The sequence below is a fragment of the Dunckerocampus dactyliophorus genome, chromosome 21 (assembly GCF_027744805.1).
Source record: "Dunckerocampus dactyliophorus isolate RoL2022-P2 chromosome 21, RoL_Ddac_1.1, whole genome shotgun sequence".
Taxonomy (NCBI): Eukaryota; Metazoa; Chordata; class Actinopteri; order Syngnathiformes; family Syngnathidae; genus Dunckerocampus; species Dunckerocampus dactyliophorus.
Genome location: NC_072839.1, coordinates 8891657 through 8905714, shown reverse-complemented (window position 1 = coordinate 8905714; position 14058 = coordinate 8891657). Strand labels below are relative to the sequence as shown.

The 14058-nt window shown below is 44.3% G+C and overlaps 1 protein-coding gene across 4 annotated transcripts in view; it reads left to right on the top strand.

Moving 5' to 3' along the window:
* lmbr1 (limb development membrane protein 1) overlaps positions 1–14058 on the top strand; it is a 33745-nt gene that overhangs the window by 17859 nt on the left and 1828 nt on the right. For 3 of the 4 annotated variants that reach the window (XM_054765228.1, XM_054765230.1, XM_054765231.1), the window contains 7 exons: positions 2871–2960; positions 3858–3934; positions 4114–4191; positions 11072–11145; positions 11381–11471; positions 11891–11957; positions 13895–14056. In XM_054765228.1, coding sequence (XP_054621203.1) covers positions 2871–2960; positions 3858–3934; positions 4114–4191; positions 11072–11145; positions 11381–11471; positions 11891–11957; positions 13895–14056 — 639 coding nt within the window. The remainder of the gene's footprint in view (positions 1–2870; positions 2961–3857; positions 3935–4113; positions 4192–11071; positions 11146–11380; positions 11472–11890; positions 11958–13894; positions 14057–14058) is intronic. The other variant, XM_054765229.1, reaches the window with a different exon arrangement.

The following is a 14058-nucleotide window of genomic DNA, read 5'->3' as shown; positions in this document are numbered from 1 at the left end:
GCCACAAGCCTCACTCAGCATCTCTGCCTCGCTGTAACTCAGTCTGCCAGAAGAAGAGAAGGCAGGATATATTTAACTTCAGTCAGCGGTGACGTCACTTCTGATACTGCTGTTGACGTGCTGCCAAGGCTCCATTACTGCTTCAATCAAGTCATGATACTGTCCTTTGTTTCTTCTGCTTCTCATGATTTATGTGCTATTACGTACATCATATCTGTCACATCAACAATTCATCTACCGTGGATGACTTGTGAAGCACACAAATAACACATTAGTTCCCTTGGGGATGAGCATCTTCAGGACATTTTCTTTTGTGCTGGGACTACTTTTGATTGAAGCCAGCACCAACGGATGGCTTTTTTGTCTTCCAACAAGGTTAAAAGAATATACACTGTTAACTTGGGGTGTAACGGTACGTCATAATCATGGTTTGGTACGCACCCAGGTTTTAAAGTCCCCATTTGGTTCATTTTGGGTACGTTGAGTGGACAAAACACAAAACATAAATCTGCTTGGCTTTTGTATAAACAGCTTTACAACATTTAGTTTACATACATGGCTTTATAGGAGCGGATGCTTTAACATGCTGAACGGTTAAGACCACAAGTGCTGCCAATATTCATGGCTTCAAACTGCGCGCATGTACGCATGTACCATGTACGCATCCACAAGGGACACGCTTTGTCAATTATTACCGTGAGAATGAAAAATAGTCTGTAAAATGTGGAGTCAATTGACAACAGCTTGTCACAGGCTTAGCCTATCGATGCCTTTCAATCTCGTTGCCGTTCGACTTTTCTGGCATCTTTGTTTGCACACTGTGCCCTGGCTGTCACTCTGCTCCACTGGCGGCAGCTAGCTACCTAGGTAGTTTTCCGCCTAATGTCCGGTCTTTGGACTCCAAATATGATTATTTTTTTTTTTTATAACACAGTGACATTTTGTCTTTATTACATACAAGCAATGCGGTTAGTTGAGAGCTTGTTTTTGTCCCACGGGGAAGCTACAAGTGGCTATGACGTGCTAAATTACTTTTTTTAAAGAGTCAATGAACAACCTTGCTCTCGTTACCATTATAATGATCATATCTTCTCTTCAAAACACTAGTTGTGTGTCTAAGTGTGTGTTTAACATAAACACGTATCCAGCTTTAAGATAGTGATGCCATCTAGGCATGGGTCAAACAGTCCAATAAGATGAAAGGGGAACATATGTATTTAAAATAAATAACTGAATTCTTTCTAAATAAATAATAAATCAATATAATGCAGTCTACTTTGGGTAATCCTGCAACCCAAGTCACAACACATTAACTCTTTTCTTAGTAAAACAAAACCAAGCAAAATATAAATAAATGCAATCAAGTTGCTAGAGAAGGTCACAACATAAATTAAAAAAACAACAAACAACGGTGCCACACGCCTGTTATTACAACACATGGAAGCCCAGTTCCGACTGCGAGGAAGAACACAGGATTTCATGATAAGTGACCACACTGTTTGAGTGAAGATCTGCTACTGTTAACTTTGTTCTAAAAGTTCTCCCGGTCCCGCTACACGGGCGGGGCCGAACCGGGCCGTGACCTGTTGGTTTGGGACCCCTGTTTTAAATCAAACTATGTAGGAAGTCAACATATGATTATAATGATAATAATTAAGCTGTTAGGTGTGATAACAGGCTGGTGATTTCTAGTCTACAGTAAATATTGCAGGAGTAATAATTGTGCACAACAGTCATCACATGACATGTGATGACTGTTGTGCATAATTATTCACACATGATGTGATTTCATTTTAAGGTGTATGTGATTCAAGGGACAGAAACAGGGTGGTTAGAGAAGACAGTTGCCATTTGTTGTTGAAGTATTTACCAGTAATAAAGTGAAAATGAATATTTACTCTGCAAGTTGATTTCGATGTGCGCCCCTATATTTTCTGCTTGCACTCCAAAAATTTTAAAGGGATAGTTGGGATTTGTTGACATGAAGTTGTATTACATCCCCATCAGCAGTGTAGTGCATCAACGGAGACGTACACCTCACTTCTGGTCGGATTTCGGTGATGAGGAACGTAGTTCCGGTTAGTTACTGGAGCCACTTAAGTAAAGAGTTTGGCTTCTCAAAACAATATGTGCTCAAAAGAGTAATACATGTGCATCACAAAAATGCCTTCTCGGAAATATCTGACCTCACAAATCGCTCATCGTTACTTTCTCTCGTATCAACGTGCGATATCACCTGTCCATTGTTGTGTATGTGATGAAGATGGCTGCGACGCTGACATCTTCATCCGCTGTGGAACACATATGATGGCTGCGACGCAAGCCAACAATGGACAGGCGATAGTGCCATTGATACAAACGGGAGAGAAAGTAACATAGAGCAATTTTGATGTTGGATTTTTTTTTTCCAATCACTGCCGTTGTGTCCCTGGGCCAAGAAACTTCACCCACCCTGCTCCTGCAGCCAAAAGCAGCTCCAAATGGTTAACGCTCAGCGTACCATTGGCGAGGCGAGAGGAATGGGCAGCACATGGTCTCCTTGCACTCTGGCCAGGCTTGCGTCCTGCCCCAGGGTGCTACCATTGTCTCTTGAGGCAGAAGGATGCCTACTTCTTCTCAGGAGCTTTTTAAAATGTTAATTTGAATCCATTTTGCCATTTTCTGCTTGAAATGTGTGACTATATCGCAAGGCCGTTACACTTCCTTTCCCAACACTTAATGTGTACCGTGTGAGAACTTGGTACGCCTCCGCACCGAGCCCAAAAATCTGCATACAAATAGTATGTGTACCGTTACACCCCTACTGTAAAGAGTAGTAGAACAAAGTGTCCCGTCAGATGTACACGGTATCATGATATGTTGTTCTCCAGGATCATCCATGTGCACGTACCCCAGAGGAGGCCTTGTCCACCAGCTCAGTAAAGAACTTGACAGTATCCGAAATATGAGAAATAAACTGGGTAAGTATTTGCATCATGTCTTGTCTTAAGAATTGAATTTAAATATGCTCGCCAAGAAGCTTTATGACATATTGCTGACAGACAGTCCCTTTCAGCCCGTCTGCTTTTATTTCTTCATTTGGACTTGGACCAGAAGTGCCTGATAATTTTCCATCCATTTTAGGGTATTATAAATGAGGCCTGAGGCTTTTGGGGAGCAGGGTAGGGGTTGAGGGGGGGCATATAGGCACTTAGGATATTGGACAAGAAGCTAACTTTATGTTGTAGGGAGCCTTTTAGTGATGTCATTAATTTAGAAGGATGGTGCTTATAAAGTGCAGCTGGCAAACTTGTCGGGCAGGCAGGGCGGCTGCACTTTGAGGAGGAGGACTAACAAGGTTGGAATTTGAGTGGATTCTGGGACCACCGGGTCGTCACATACACATCACTACACGTGCCACTGTCCATCAGAGCCCACGAGCAAACAGGACATGACACTACATACAGTATATCCATCCAGCGTCACCTCTTTTTATCCACCATTTATGAGAGTTTCTGGCCATTAAGTAATCATGATGACTGCTGCTAATTAAAGAGGAAGAGGCTCATTTTTGAAGAAAATAGCTGAGGGGGGTGGCTGTGATGAGAGCAGAGTGTGTTTGCTACACACAACTATGATATGATATGATATGTTGGTGTTGTCAGTGACGCCCCAGGCTGAAGCTTGAATTTATTCATTATCCACCGATGAGTAACATGAAGGAATTCTGTCATTATTACCTTTTCAAATGCTTTGTTATGCAACTCCCGCACAAGCTAATGACATCCTATAGAAAAGATGCACTGCATGTCTCGTTAAATGTTTATTTTTGTCTTGGATTGTGTGGGTGTGCCTAATGTTGTGGCCGTACCTTCCAGAGAGAAGAAAGCAAGCGTCAGGTTGGGAGAAGAACTTGTTGTATCCCATGGTGATGCTCATCCTGTTGGCAGGAACGGTGAGTGAGCTGTTTACTCATGACGTGCTACTCTCCCGCTTTTCCCAGAGTCTGGGTTGGAACCACCTTGTGTTTAATCGCTGTTTAGGATGCTCGACAATAGCCAGCATCTACCGAGCACTATCTAGCATGGAAGCAGCATAATATTGTTTACTGAATGTCTTCAACTCTGTCCACAGACAATCTCAGTTCTTTTGGTGGCCCTCAACATCCTCTACCTTCTTGTAGATGAGACCGCCATGCCCAAAGGATCCACGGTAATCCCTCTCTCCAACTCCAGCCTGACATACGTGTTTGTACCCCCCACACACTCTCTCTCTCTCTCTCACTCTCCCTGACACACACACACAAAATGTAAAGCACTATCAGACCTGCCATGTTCCCTGTAGAGACATAAATCAAATTCCGGATATGCTCAGGTGCACGGTTGGAATAAAAGGCCCGAGCAGATGTTAATCAGGGCTCCAACTTGTGTGCTCCTGGCTTTTGTTTTGGAAGCTGATTGAAAGTCCCGTCACAGCAGATGCAAAAGGAGCGTGCGGCGCGTCTCAAGTCCACGATGGCTGAATGAGCCGCTCTTCCTCCCTCGTGCTGAGACTCACATGCAATGTGTTTGAAACTCTCCTTATCTCAACGCATCGACACTCGGAGCTCTGTCTGTGTGTGTGTGTGTGTGTGTGTGTGTGTGTGTGTGTGCGCGCGCACGGTTGCATTCTTGTGTCAGCCAGCGCTACATCATGTATCCTATTCCTGCTTTCTTTCACTTCACACTGACAGCTCTGGCCTCAGTTTTATGATGGAGCAACGTTTTTACAGCACACAAAATACACTTCCTCTTGGCCACTAATTGGTTTAGAACTAGATGGATGCTACATGCAGGTCTAGGTCTTCCCAGCATACCTTGATGGACCTTGCTCGGCCTCCCCAAAGTGTTCCCACAAAGTCAGTTAACGCTCAGACTATCTGAGTGACCAAACAGTCAATTAAAAAACAAGCGCTATATCGTATTCCCTCATTTATCACGGTGAATTGGTTCCAGACCCGACCGTGTATAATAAGTATAATTCAATATTAATATACTGAATATTAGAGCATAGAAAACCTGTTCAATGAAATTTTAAATACAGGTTTCAACATGATTAGAGCCCCCTAGACATAAAATAGCACCCCTATAGTCACCTTTACATGCATATTACCTAATATAGTAGACATGAAAAGTGATAAGACATAATAACTCACACGTTAGCATTGGAAAAGTTCCTCGTTGTAGTATCTCGAGCATAATGTGGGTCAATGGCACTGGGGGGGAAAAAAAGTATCACTATGATGCTTGTCACTTGATTAGCACTATTGCTATCTTTGCTTACACCACATTATGCAACTCTAAAGCACAGGCTACGGGATCTCCGAGAGAGATAATAGGTGGCCGCCGTTCTAAGCACAGCAAGCTACCGGGCTAACTAGTTAGCTTCCAATTTATGTATTCTAAACTCAAGAAAAGGTTTGAAACTGAGTAGGGAAAAAGGACAAAGTAAGAAGCAAAATACGTACCACTTCCACACGGAATGGGAGGAGAACTTTTTGACTCAATGCAGTGCAAGTTAAGGTAATGCCTCATCAATGTAACATTACTGACCAATATTACATTTGACTTGTGTTTCAATATTTTTGACTAAAAATAAGCGATAGTCAACCACGAAACTGCAATTATTTATTGATTAACTCTTTCACTGCCAACGACCTCTTTTGACGTGTTTTGCTTTTTTTAGTGGGAGCTACAGGTCAAAGTCTTATTCATCTTGTGTGTGAATTTCTGACTTGTAGGCAATGTATTCCTGTCCCAGTAGGGGGCAGCAGCGAAAGATTGTCTATGAAGAAGACGGATTGTGGGTTGAGAGAGGAAAATGGCGAAACACATGCAGAAATCGAGGCAGCTAACACTGTCACAGAGCTTGCCTGGCGGTGGATCTGTCTTTAGTAGTGATGCGATCGTGAAAGATAGAGGTGACATGGGCGATGTAGGTGACGTAGACACAAATGCAGTTGACAATGGCAGCCGAAGCAACAAGCTGGTGGTTAGCGTTGCTGAGCCATGCGGCGCGACACCGGAAGCAGTTCGAGTCGGGTGACTCAGAACCTGACCCCGATTCTTCTGACGATTGGCTGCCGTCTGGATCGGTCAGCAGCAGGGATTCAGCAGACCCCACCGTCACTCTGCTTGAATTTGCTTCTCTGCAAAAAAAGCTTGTTTTCTCTGTTTTTTGCTGAAACTACCCTTTGTTCTACCGCCAATACGTATCTAAAGACCCAACAAGGCTTGAAACAAAACTGTTTTTTTCCTGATGAAAGAAGAGAGTCTAAAGTTTTTTTAGATAGTTTCAATAGTTTCAACCCTACATGTTTATGTAGTCCTAAAACTCAGTATTCTGTGGGTCTTGAAAGTTCAGCAAAAATGCCCCAAAACTCTGGCAGTATGGAGCGCTCTGCTCTGAACATGGCTGCCAGTCAATGGGTTGATTTGTGAAAAACTGCGATGGTGTGAGGGAGCGATGTTCCAACCATGAAGTAGCGAGGGATGTCTGTATGTGTATTTTCAGTTCATTTAGCCATTTCTATGCTTGAAGATGCTTAATTTAGGCAAAAAAAAAAAAGAAAAAGAAAAAACGCCATAAAATTCTTTGACAAATTATGGGCCATAATGCATAATTTATGAATTCATATACTGTATTTTTGAAAACCCGTGAAAGTGGAAATAGGAACTGTGAAGTGGCGAGGGACGACCCTATTGCCGCGATGCACGTCAACTCCTAAGTGAAACAAGGAGGACAAAATGATGCGGAGAATGTGTCCATCGTGATGTGGAGCAGCACAGACTGTGGGAAAGTCAAATGTTGAGTGGGGAGGACACAATGGATTTGCCCTGTCAATGTTTGCCTTCCCTTCCCTGCTAAGCATGCTGAGCAGCACAGCATGGAAGTGCTGCAACACCACCATGATGATGATGATGATGATGATGATGGCGACCATGAAGAGGGCAAACAGGTGCATGGGGGTGAGGGAAAAAAGTAAAGCGAGGCGACAGCTTGTTTTACAGCGTGATGAACAAGCACTAAGAGGGACTAATAAAAGTCCACCACTTGACACTGTAGTTCCTTAGTGGACTATCAGCTCCACCTTTAGTGCTACGTTGCCGACTGTGACGTCACAACAAGTTCAAGTGAACACAATGATCCCTGTTACGCAGGCATAACAATCAATGTCTCCATTGTGTGTTGACTGTTAATGCGCTGGAGTCAAAATGGAGTGCACTACTATTCTGTCCCAACAAGTTTGCTGTCCACTATGGCAACATTGTTCCGATAGATAAAACACTAGCGTGCAAACAGGAGTGCCGAATCTCCAGTGTTTCCTGTACATTCATTTTTTTTGTGGCGGTGCGCCACAAATAGATTTGGCACTACCTGTTCACCCTCACTCGTATGACCATGCAGTGTGAACGCTGTACAGTAGATGGCATCACAACTGCTTTTTCGCAGGGAATAAGAAGACGTAGCAGGAGGGATCCGTGTTGCCAGCTAATTTAGATTCTGTTCCCTTAGATTCTTGTTTTGCAAAACAGCGACTCGCGACAAACCTAGCGACTGTCTCCGGTCTTATCGGAAGCTTCTGGAGGCTCGAAACATGAAAGCACGTCTTACTGTTCTCCAGCGGTGCAACAGAAGAAAATTCATTTCTGTTTCTAAACATATTTGTTTTACTTTTCATGTTTTTGCTGAACTTGCACTCTCGCACTGCATCCATCAAAATGATACGCAGATGGGTCATGGCCAATTATGCAAATTAGATGACGACATCATCGCCCCCTCCAAAAAATACCTAATCTCCCATCCTATTAAAAGTGTCAAAAATACCAATGAATGACTTGTTCATTCAGATAATGGGAATGATGTAAAAAGTGGTGCCCTATGGTTATTTAATGGCAACTATTGCAGACTGATGTGCACGAAGGTCTTCCTGTTGCAGTCGTAATAAATTTGGGAAGCACTTGGGACTACGGCGCAGATAACACAAATCTTCACTGGGGTTCCTCCAGTGAATGATGATGCAGAGCAAACAGTGTGTCTTTTGGAACGCCTCCCATTCCTAAATCACACATCCTGCTTATCTATCACTGCAAGAACACAATAGAAGTGTACTAAGCAGTTAAGCTCTGCTGGATGAGACCAAGTTAGCGCTTCTCCTGTGCAAAGACTGCAAACCGCAGCCAGCAAGGCGCTCATTTCACAAGCAACAAACGTGACGTGTGATGACTGAACCCCCTGCAGGCTGTACAGATGACCCTTAACCTCAAACCTCCCCTTTTTCACCCCCACTTTACCCTTCCTGCTGCAGCAATGAAAAGAAGTCAACTGAGAAAGTTTGCCGTCCTAAGCTGGCGCGTATGCCAGCGTGCACACACACCATCGCCACCCCACCCTCCCAATTAATAAATGACATCACATGCCGTCTGCTAATTGACGGTGTAAGGCAGAGCGAGCACTGCAGCATGGCTCTGCAGAAAGCTCCCAGGGATGACAGTAGCATAAAAAGGCATGAAACAACCTGCCAGACCACCCCTCCCTTTCCCCCTTCTGGCTCCTTTACCAAACAAATCAAGATAACGACACTCAAGGTGGCGAAGAAAGATATCAAATGTAATTAGAAAGAATCATCTCACATTGGAATATATTCCAAAGTCTAACTCAGAGAGTGTTTGTATTTCCATACATTTTATGAAAGCTGTCAGCTTTTATTGACACTGTCACAAAGGTCATAATTCTACATCATGTTTATTATTCCGCTTCTACTGCATTATGCTGGAAAGTAGAGGTGTCACGAGTCGAGGCGATACACGGGATTGGGCCTACGGGACGAGGCGAGGCGAGATTTTAACATTACTTTTAAGACTTTTAATTAGAAATGACAATATACTGCAATCTACGAATAGAATTTCTACTACATTACTCTTCTGCATTCTGTGTGTATGCTCGCGGCCCCACCTCCACCCACCGAGACAAAGAGCCTGTATGACTGACAAAAGGGCTCACTCTGTTCATACTGTTGTTCTGTGGAACAAACATTCCAAGGTGCTGAAACCGATGCACAGAGTGAACTCTCCTCCTGCTGGTTTGGAGGCAGGAGACGACAAAAACAGACAAGCAAGCACATGGCAATACATCAAAGTTCATTTTCATTTATTGTGTGATGAGTTCATTTATTATTGTTTCACACCGAGTGCCCATCAGACTGCTTTTTCTCAGTGAGAAATGTCACGTTTTAATCTCGTGAGATCTCGTGACACGCCTACTGGAAAGTATTGGACATTATGATAATGATAGACACACCTCTCAGCGCTGTGCTCCGCAATGACACCGAGTGCACACAAGGACCAACACCCCCCCCAAATGCCCTTGGCATGCAATTGTAAGAAAAGAGCAAAACCCTCCTGCCATACCTGTCAACCCTCCCAAACTACCCTACTTTACCCTTCTTTCACAGTGCCTTCCCGTCTTAATAGTTTACTAACTTTCATAAAAAATAAATAAAATACACAGAGCTGGAGCTGGTAAAGTAAGTCAGGCCTTCAAAATAAAAAAACACGACAGTAAAATAACATAATAACATAATGACAACCACCTTTACACTGTTTTCACATGTTTTCTTGCACCAGGAAGGTCAGAAGTTCCCTTATTTCCTAATGCAAATGTTGACTCGCCAACTAACAAACTGCTTTACATTTGACAAGTTCGTAGGCCTGTCACGATAACACGATTTGCTGGACCATAATTGTCCTACAAATGATTGCAGGTAAGCATGGATCTCAAACTTGCGGCAGCTTGAGATCAAATATTCCTGCATGTGCGGACCGCGAGGTCAAAGTTAAGCCATTGGTACTCATAGGGTGCAAAGCATAAGCCACCACTGACCTCAGAGTGAGTATGTCACATGGAGAAAGGAACCGGGGCGTCACTAGACAGAACACTACCTACAATCACGGTGCTACACAAAAACATAGCACAAGATGTAAATACACATAGGACAACTACGACTATGGGGAATAATAAACAACTCTATACCCTGTTTATGTTTAATGAGAGGTAACATTTTGTTTGAGTTTGGTCAACGTACATGTTTTGGATGCAGCAAAATGCGTTTGGTGCACAATGAGGTGTTATGCTTTGGGAATCACGGCAGCTGAAACGTAAGTTCCACCGTTTCGTATTTTTTAATTGTCAAACGGGCTGAAATTGACATCAGATGGTGTTTTGTACATTATTCCACACAGTTTCCTGTGTTTATTCAATATGTTTGCGGTATATTTTCACATGCCTATGGCTTCAAATCACTGTAGACTGTGCATCGTGACCCTCGGGAGTCACTGCACTGTCACTAGTACGCCTGTGAATACTCTCATTTGCTGGTGGCCCTTTCAGGAGAATCAGCAGTTTGCGTGTTACGCCTCACAGCACATGTGCATGCGCATGTCAGATTATCCCGGCCGGCAAAATGATCGAGTTCGTTTTTATTTATCGCGCGGTTAATCGATTTATTGATGATCGTGACAGGCCTACTTCCACGCAAATGAGTTGAAGTTGTTTTTTTTTTTTTTGCATGATGACTTCCTTGGCTGAGGTCTGCAAAGAAAAGTGAGCCACTGGCAGTCACGTCTTCCTTGTGGACTTGAGTGTCGCGCACAATAGAAGACAAAGAATGTTGGAAAAGCAAATATTTATCATGCAGGCTATGTGCGCAGCATGTCCATGGACGTCTTTTTCCTGCTTTACTTTGAAAAGACCTCAAGGTGTGTGTGTGTGTGTGTGTGTGTTTGCGCAAGTATTTGTTGTGTTGTTTTGATGTTTTTGGCATGCACGCTCCCCGCACTCAAATCAATGTGGCGTTTTTTGTTGGAACACCTGTTCACATATTGTACGACGGGCCGTGATTGGAACAGGAGCCTCTTTCATGCGCTTCCATTCACCACCGAGCCACTTGGATAGGGTCGCTCCTCAAGTGGGGGGGGAGAATTCTTTCTCTCTCATTGTGTAGCGTTCTTTATTTTGGGACTTTGAATAACACAGCTCTTCTTCCACCTTGCAGGAGCACGGCATCAGGAGCACGTCTCTGTCCACTTTTGGCGTGGCTCAAGCTGTGTTGGAGATCATCCTCATGTTGTATCCTTTCAGTGACCCCCGCCCCCCATCATGCTCCACGGCCAACAGCAACATTGTCGAGGCAGCTTTGTTTACTCAGGACATAGTTGAGGCACACACCTTCCGGAAGACATGTTGTCACCTTTTATTAAACGCTGAAAAGGTGAAGACTCACAACGGGCTGAGAAGGACGCCGCCATGAAGCTGCTTTCTTTCTTTCATTCTTGTTTTGGTCCTTGACTGATTTGCTGACCAGTTATTTGATGGCTTCCTCTGTGGTGGGCTTCTACAGCCTTCGCCTCTTTGAGGGGCTCACTCCCAGGAAGGATGACACAACCATGACAACGGTAAAGATGGGCTGAAGTGGGGGCAAGGGTGCTGAGAACGTTGTGAAGGTGTTTCATCTATTTCCTCCTAATACCCCCTGATGTTGTCCCTCAATGGCTTTAGTGGAGCTGTCCAATATTTGTTTGTGGGCTGCGCAAACACCAGCAAAGTGCAAGCTCTTTTCTTGTACATCAGAGGGCAGGAGGCGGTGGGGGAGGAGGAGGAGGATGTGAGCTCCTTTTGGCCCACAGTGGTACCTATTCACTTGGTAATGAGTTTGGGAGTGGTGGAGCTTGTTAACTGGCTCTGGAGAAGCTGATAATGAGCAACTTGACAGGCAGCAACTGTACAATAAGTGAACATGGAGTGCTGTGTGAACGTGTGTGGCCGTCCACTTGTCATACTTCTACACTTTACTAAGTCAAACTTTCATTTGTAGATCATCGGATGCTGTGTGTCCATCTTAGTGCTGAGTTCAGCCCTGCCGGTCATGTCCAGAACTTTAGGTGAGTACTGCTCAGTGTCTACGTGCCACGCGGGTTGAATTGGACATCATGCCGCATGAGTAGGACGCGTCCCTCCTGCCGCCACTCGGGCCAAACGTAGCGCTTATCCGACAGTGAGGCTAAAAATGACAGGAGCAGCAGCGTCACATCACAATGGCGCTAATAAACATGCAGAGTGCAAAGCACAGCTGTTCAAATAGCATCACTCTATGGTGTGTGTGTGTGTGTGTGTGTGCATGTGCATACAGTGACTCACTGGACGCTTTACTAACTATCAACAGGTTCTGCTTTGTGACGCTGAATAGATAGATGAAAAGGAATCAATGTGAGTGCAAAAAAGTCAAAATACAAATGGGGATTTGAATGTGTGCACATCTGTGTGGGGAAACGTGCACATAATTGCTGAAGCAGGTCCATTTCATGCTTGACGTTCCAACTTTGCACCAATGCTATGTCATCATTTGTGCCACCTACATTAGCAAGCTTAGCTTACCATCGTTTATAACACGCAAGACTAAGGCTCTCTCTCCATTGGTGGACTTGCATACTTACTAGGGGTGTCCAGATACGACGTTTCCACTTCCGATACGATACCGATATTGATTCGATATCAGCACGAATCACACATACTGTAGTATGGAATGTTAGAAGTCTTTCCCGCGTGATGCCGCTTCATATGCGTGATGAGGTTGGTCGTATTAAAATTCCCCAGTTCTGTGCCGGCACCGGAAACTTGTGCATGACAAGTTTTTCAGTCATCTGCAATGTCTTTTTACTGCCACACGGCTGACACTACCCTGCCCCTTGTACGGTGCAGCAATACAAACAAACACTGTCGTTGTTGCTGCTGGGGCGGAAACAGGAATCCACCGCTTGTATCGATGTGCCAGTATCGGAGATTTGAAATGCGTGCCAATACAATCCAATTGCCCGATATCAATATCTGATTGGGACATCCCTAATATTTACCCCTAGTCTTTTGAGTGCACAAGTGCTGTAACAATGAGAGGGACATTAAAATGCAGTAGTTACATACTCGAATGACCTGAAAACACTCAAGCTGGTGAGTGTGCATTGCTGTGAACAGAAGAAGATGCGTCAATAATGGATATGGGACAGCGCTACACTATCAAAATTCGCACACTCTGGAACTAAGTACACAGTGTACATACTGTAGTATACTAATTGAAGAGTACTGACGGAAGTATTCCATTTGAGACACAGGTCAATGAAAGCTCGAGTGTGTGGCGGACCAACGTGTTCTCCCATGCTGAAGCTCTTCTATTCCACAAAGATGTTCTCACATGAATAAAATCAAGAACCAATCAATTGGCGCTAACTATGAGAAGCTGACCACACTATCGACTGGGGTCTGCCATCATCGCATCCCAGCGTCTCTTCACAGGCAATTTTGTTAAAGGTCCTCGATGCCTTCCAAGTGCTTACTGTGGCTGTAAATAGATCTTTGCAGACACCGAATCGATTGGCCAATCCATTTGACCACAGGGGCTGAAGATGTTACAGGAGAGGCAGAACGACTCCTTCGCTCTCATTTCTGCATTTAGATGACCCACAGCAAACATTATTTCTACAACAACATCCTTGACGATTAGCGCTTGCAAGGCCATCAAGTCTAATTTTGGCTGCTTCTTGTGAATGTATATGGTGTCCTCTTGTGATTGGATGAACCAGGATGCATCAGAGTGTTGAAACGAGGTCAAAGAGGAAGAACCGCACCTTCATCTTTGTGGAGAGATGAGTCCTCCTGCATAACTGCAGTGCTTAGTCACCCACCACTCGCCCATTTCCAAAACACCGAGGCTCATTAAATACGTCCCAACTGTCCCGGGCTTCCAGGCTACTTGTTGCTGCCTTTCCACCACCACTCAAAAGTAGTGTTGTTCATCGCTTCTAACAAGCGTCCGCTTCCTTCACAGGCATCACCAGGTTTGATCTGTTGGGAGATTTTGGGAGGTTCGACTGGCTGGGAAACTTCTACATCGTCCTTTCATACAACCTCCTCTTTGCCGTCGTGACCACGCTCTGTCTCGTCAGGAAGTTCACCTCAGCCGTACGAGAAGAGCTCCTCAAGGCCTTAGGT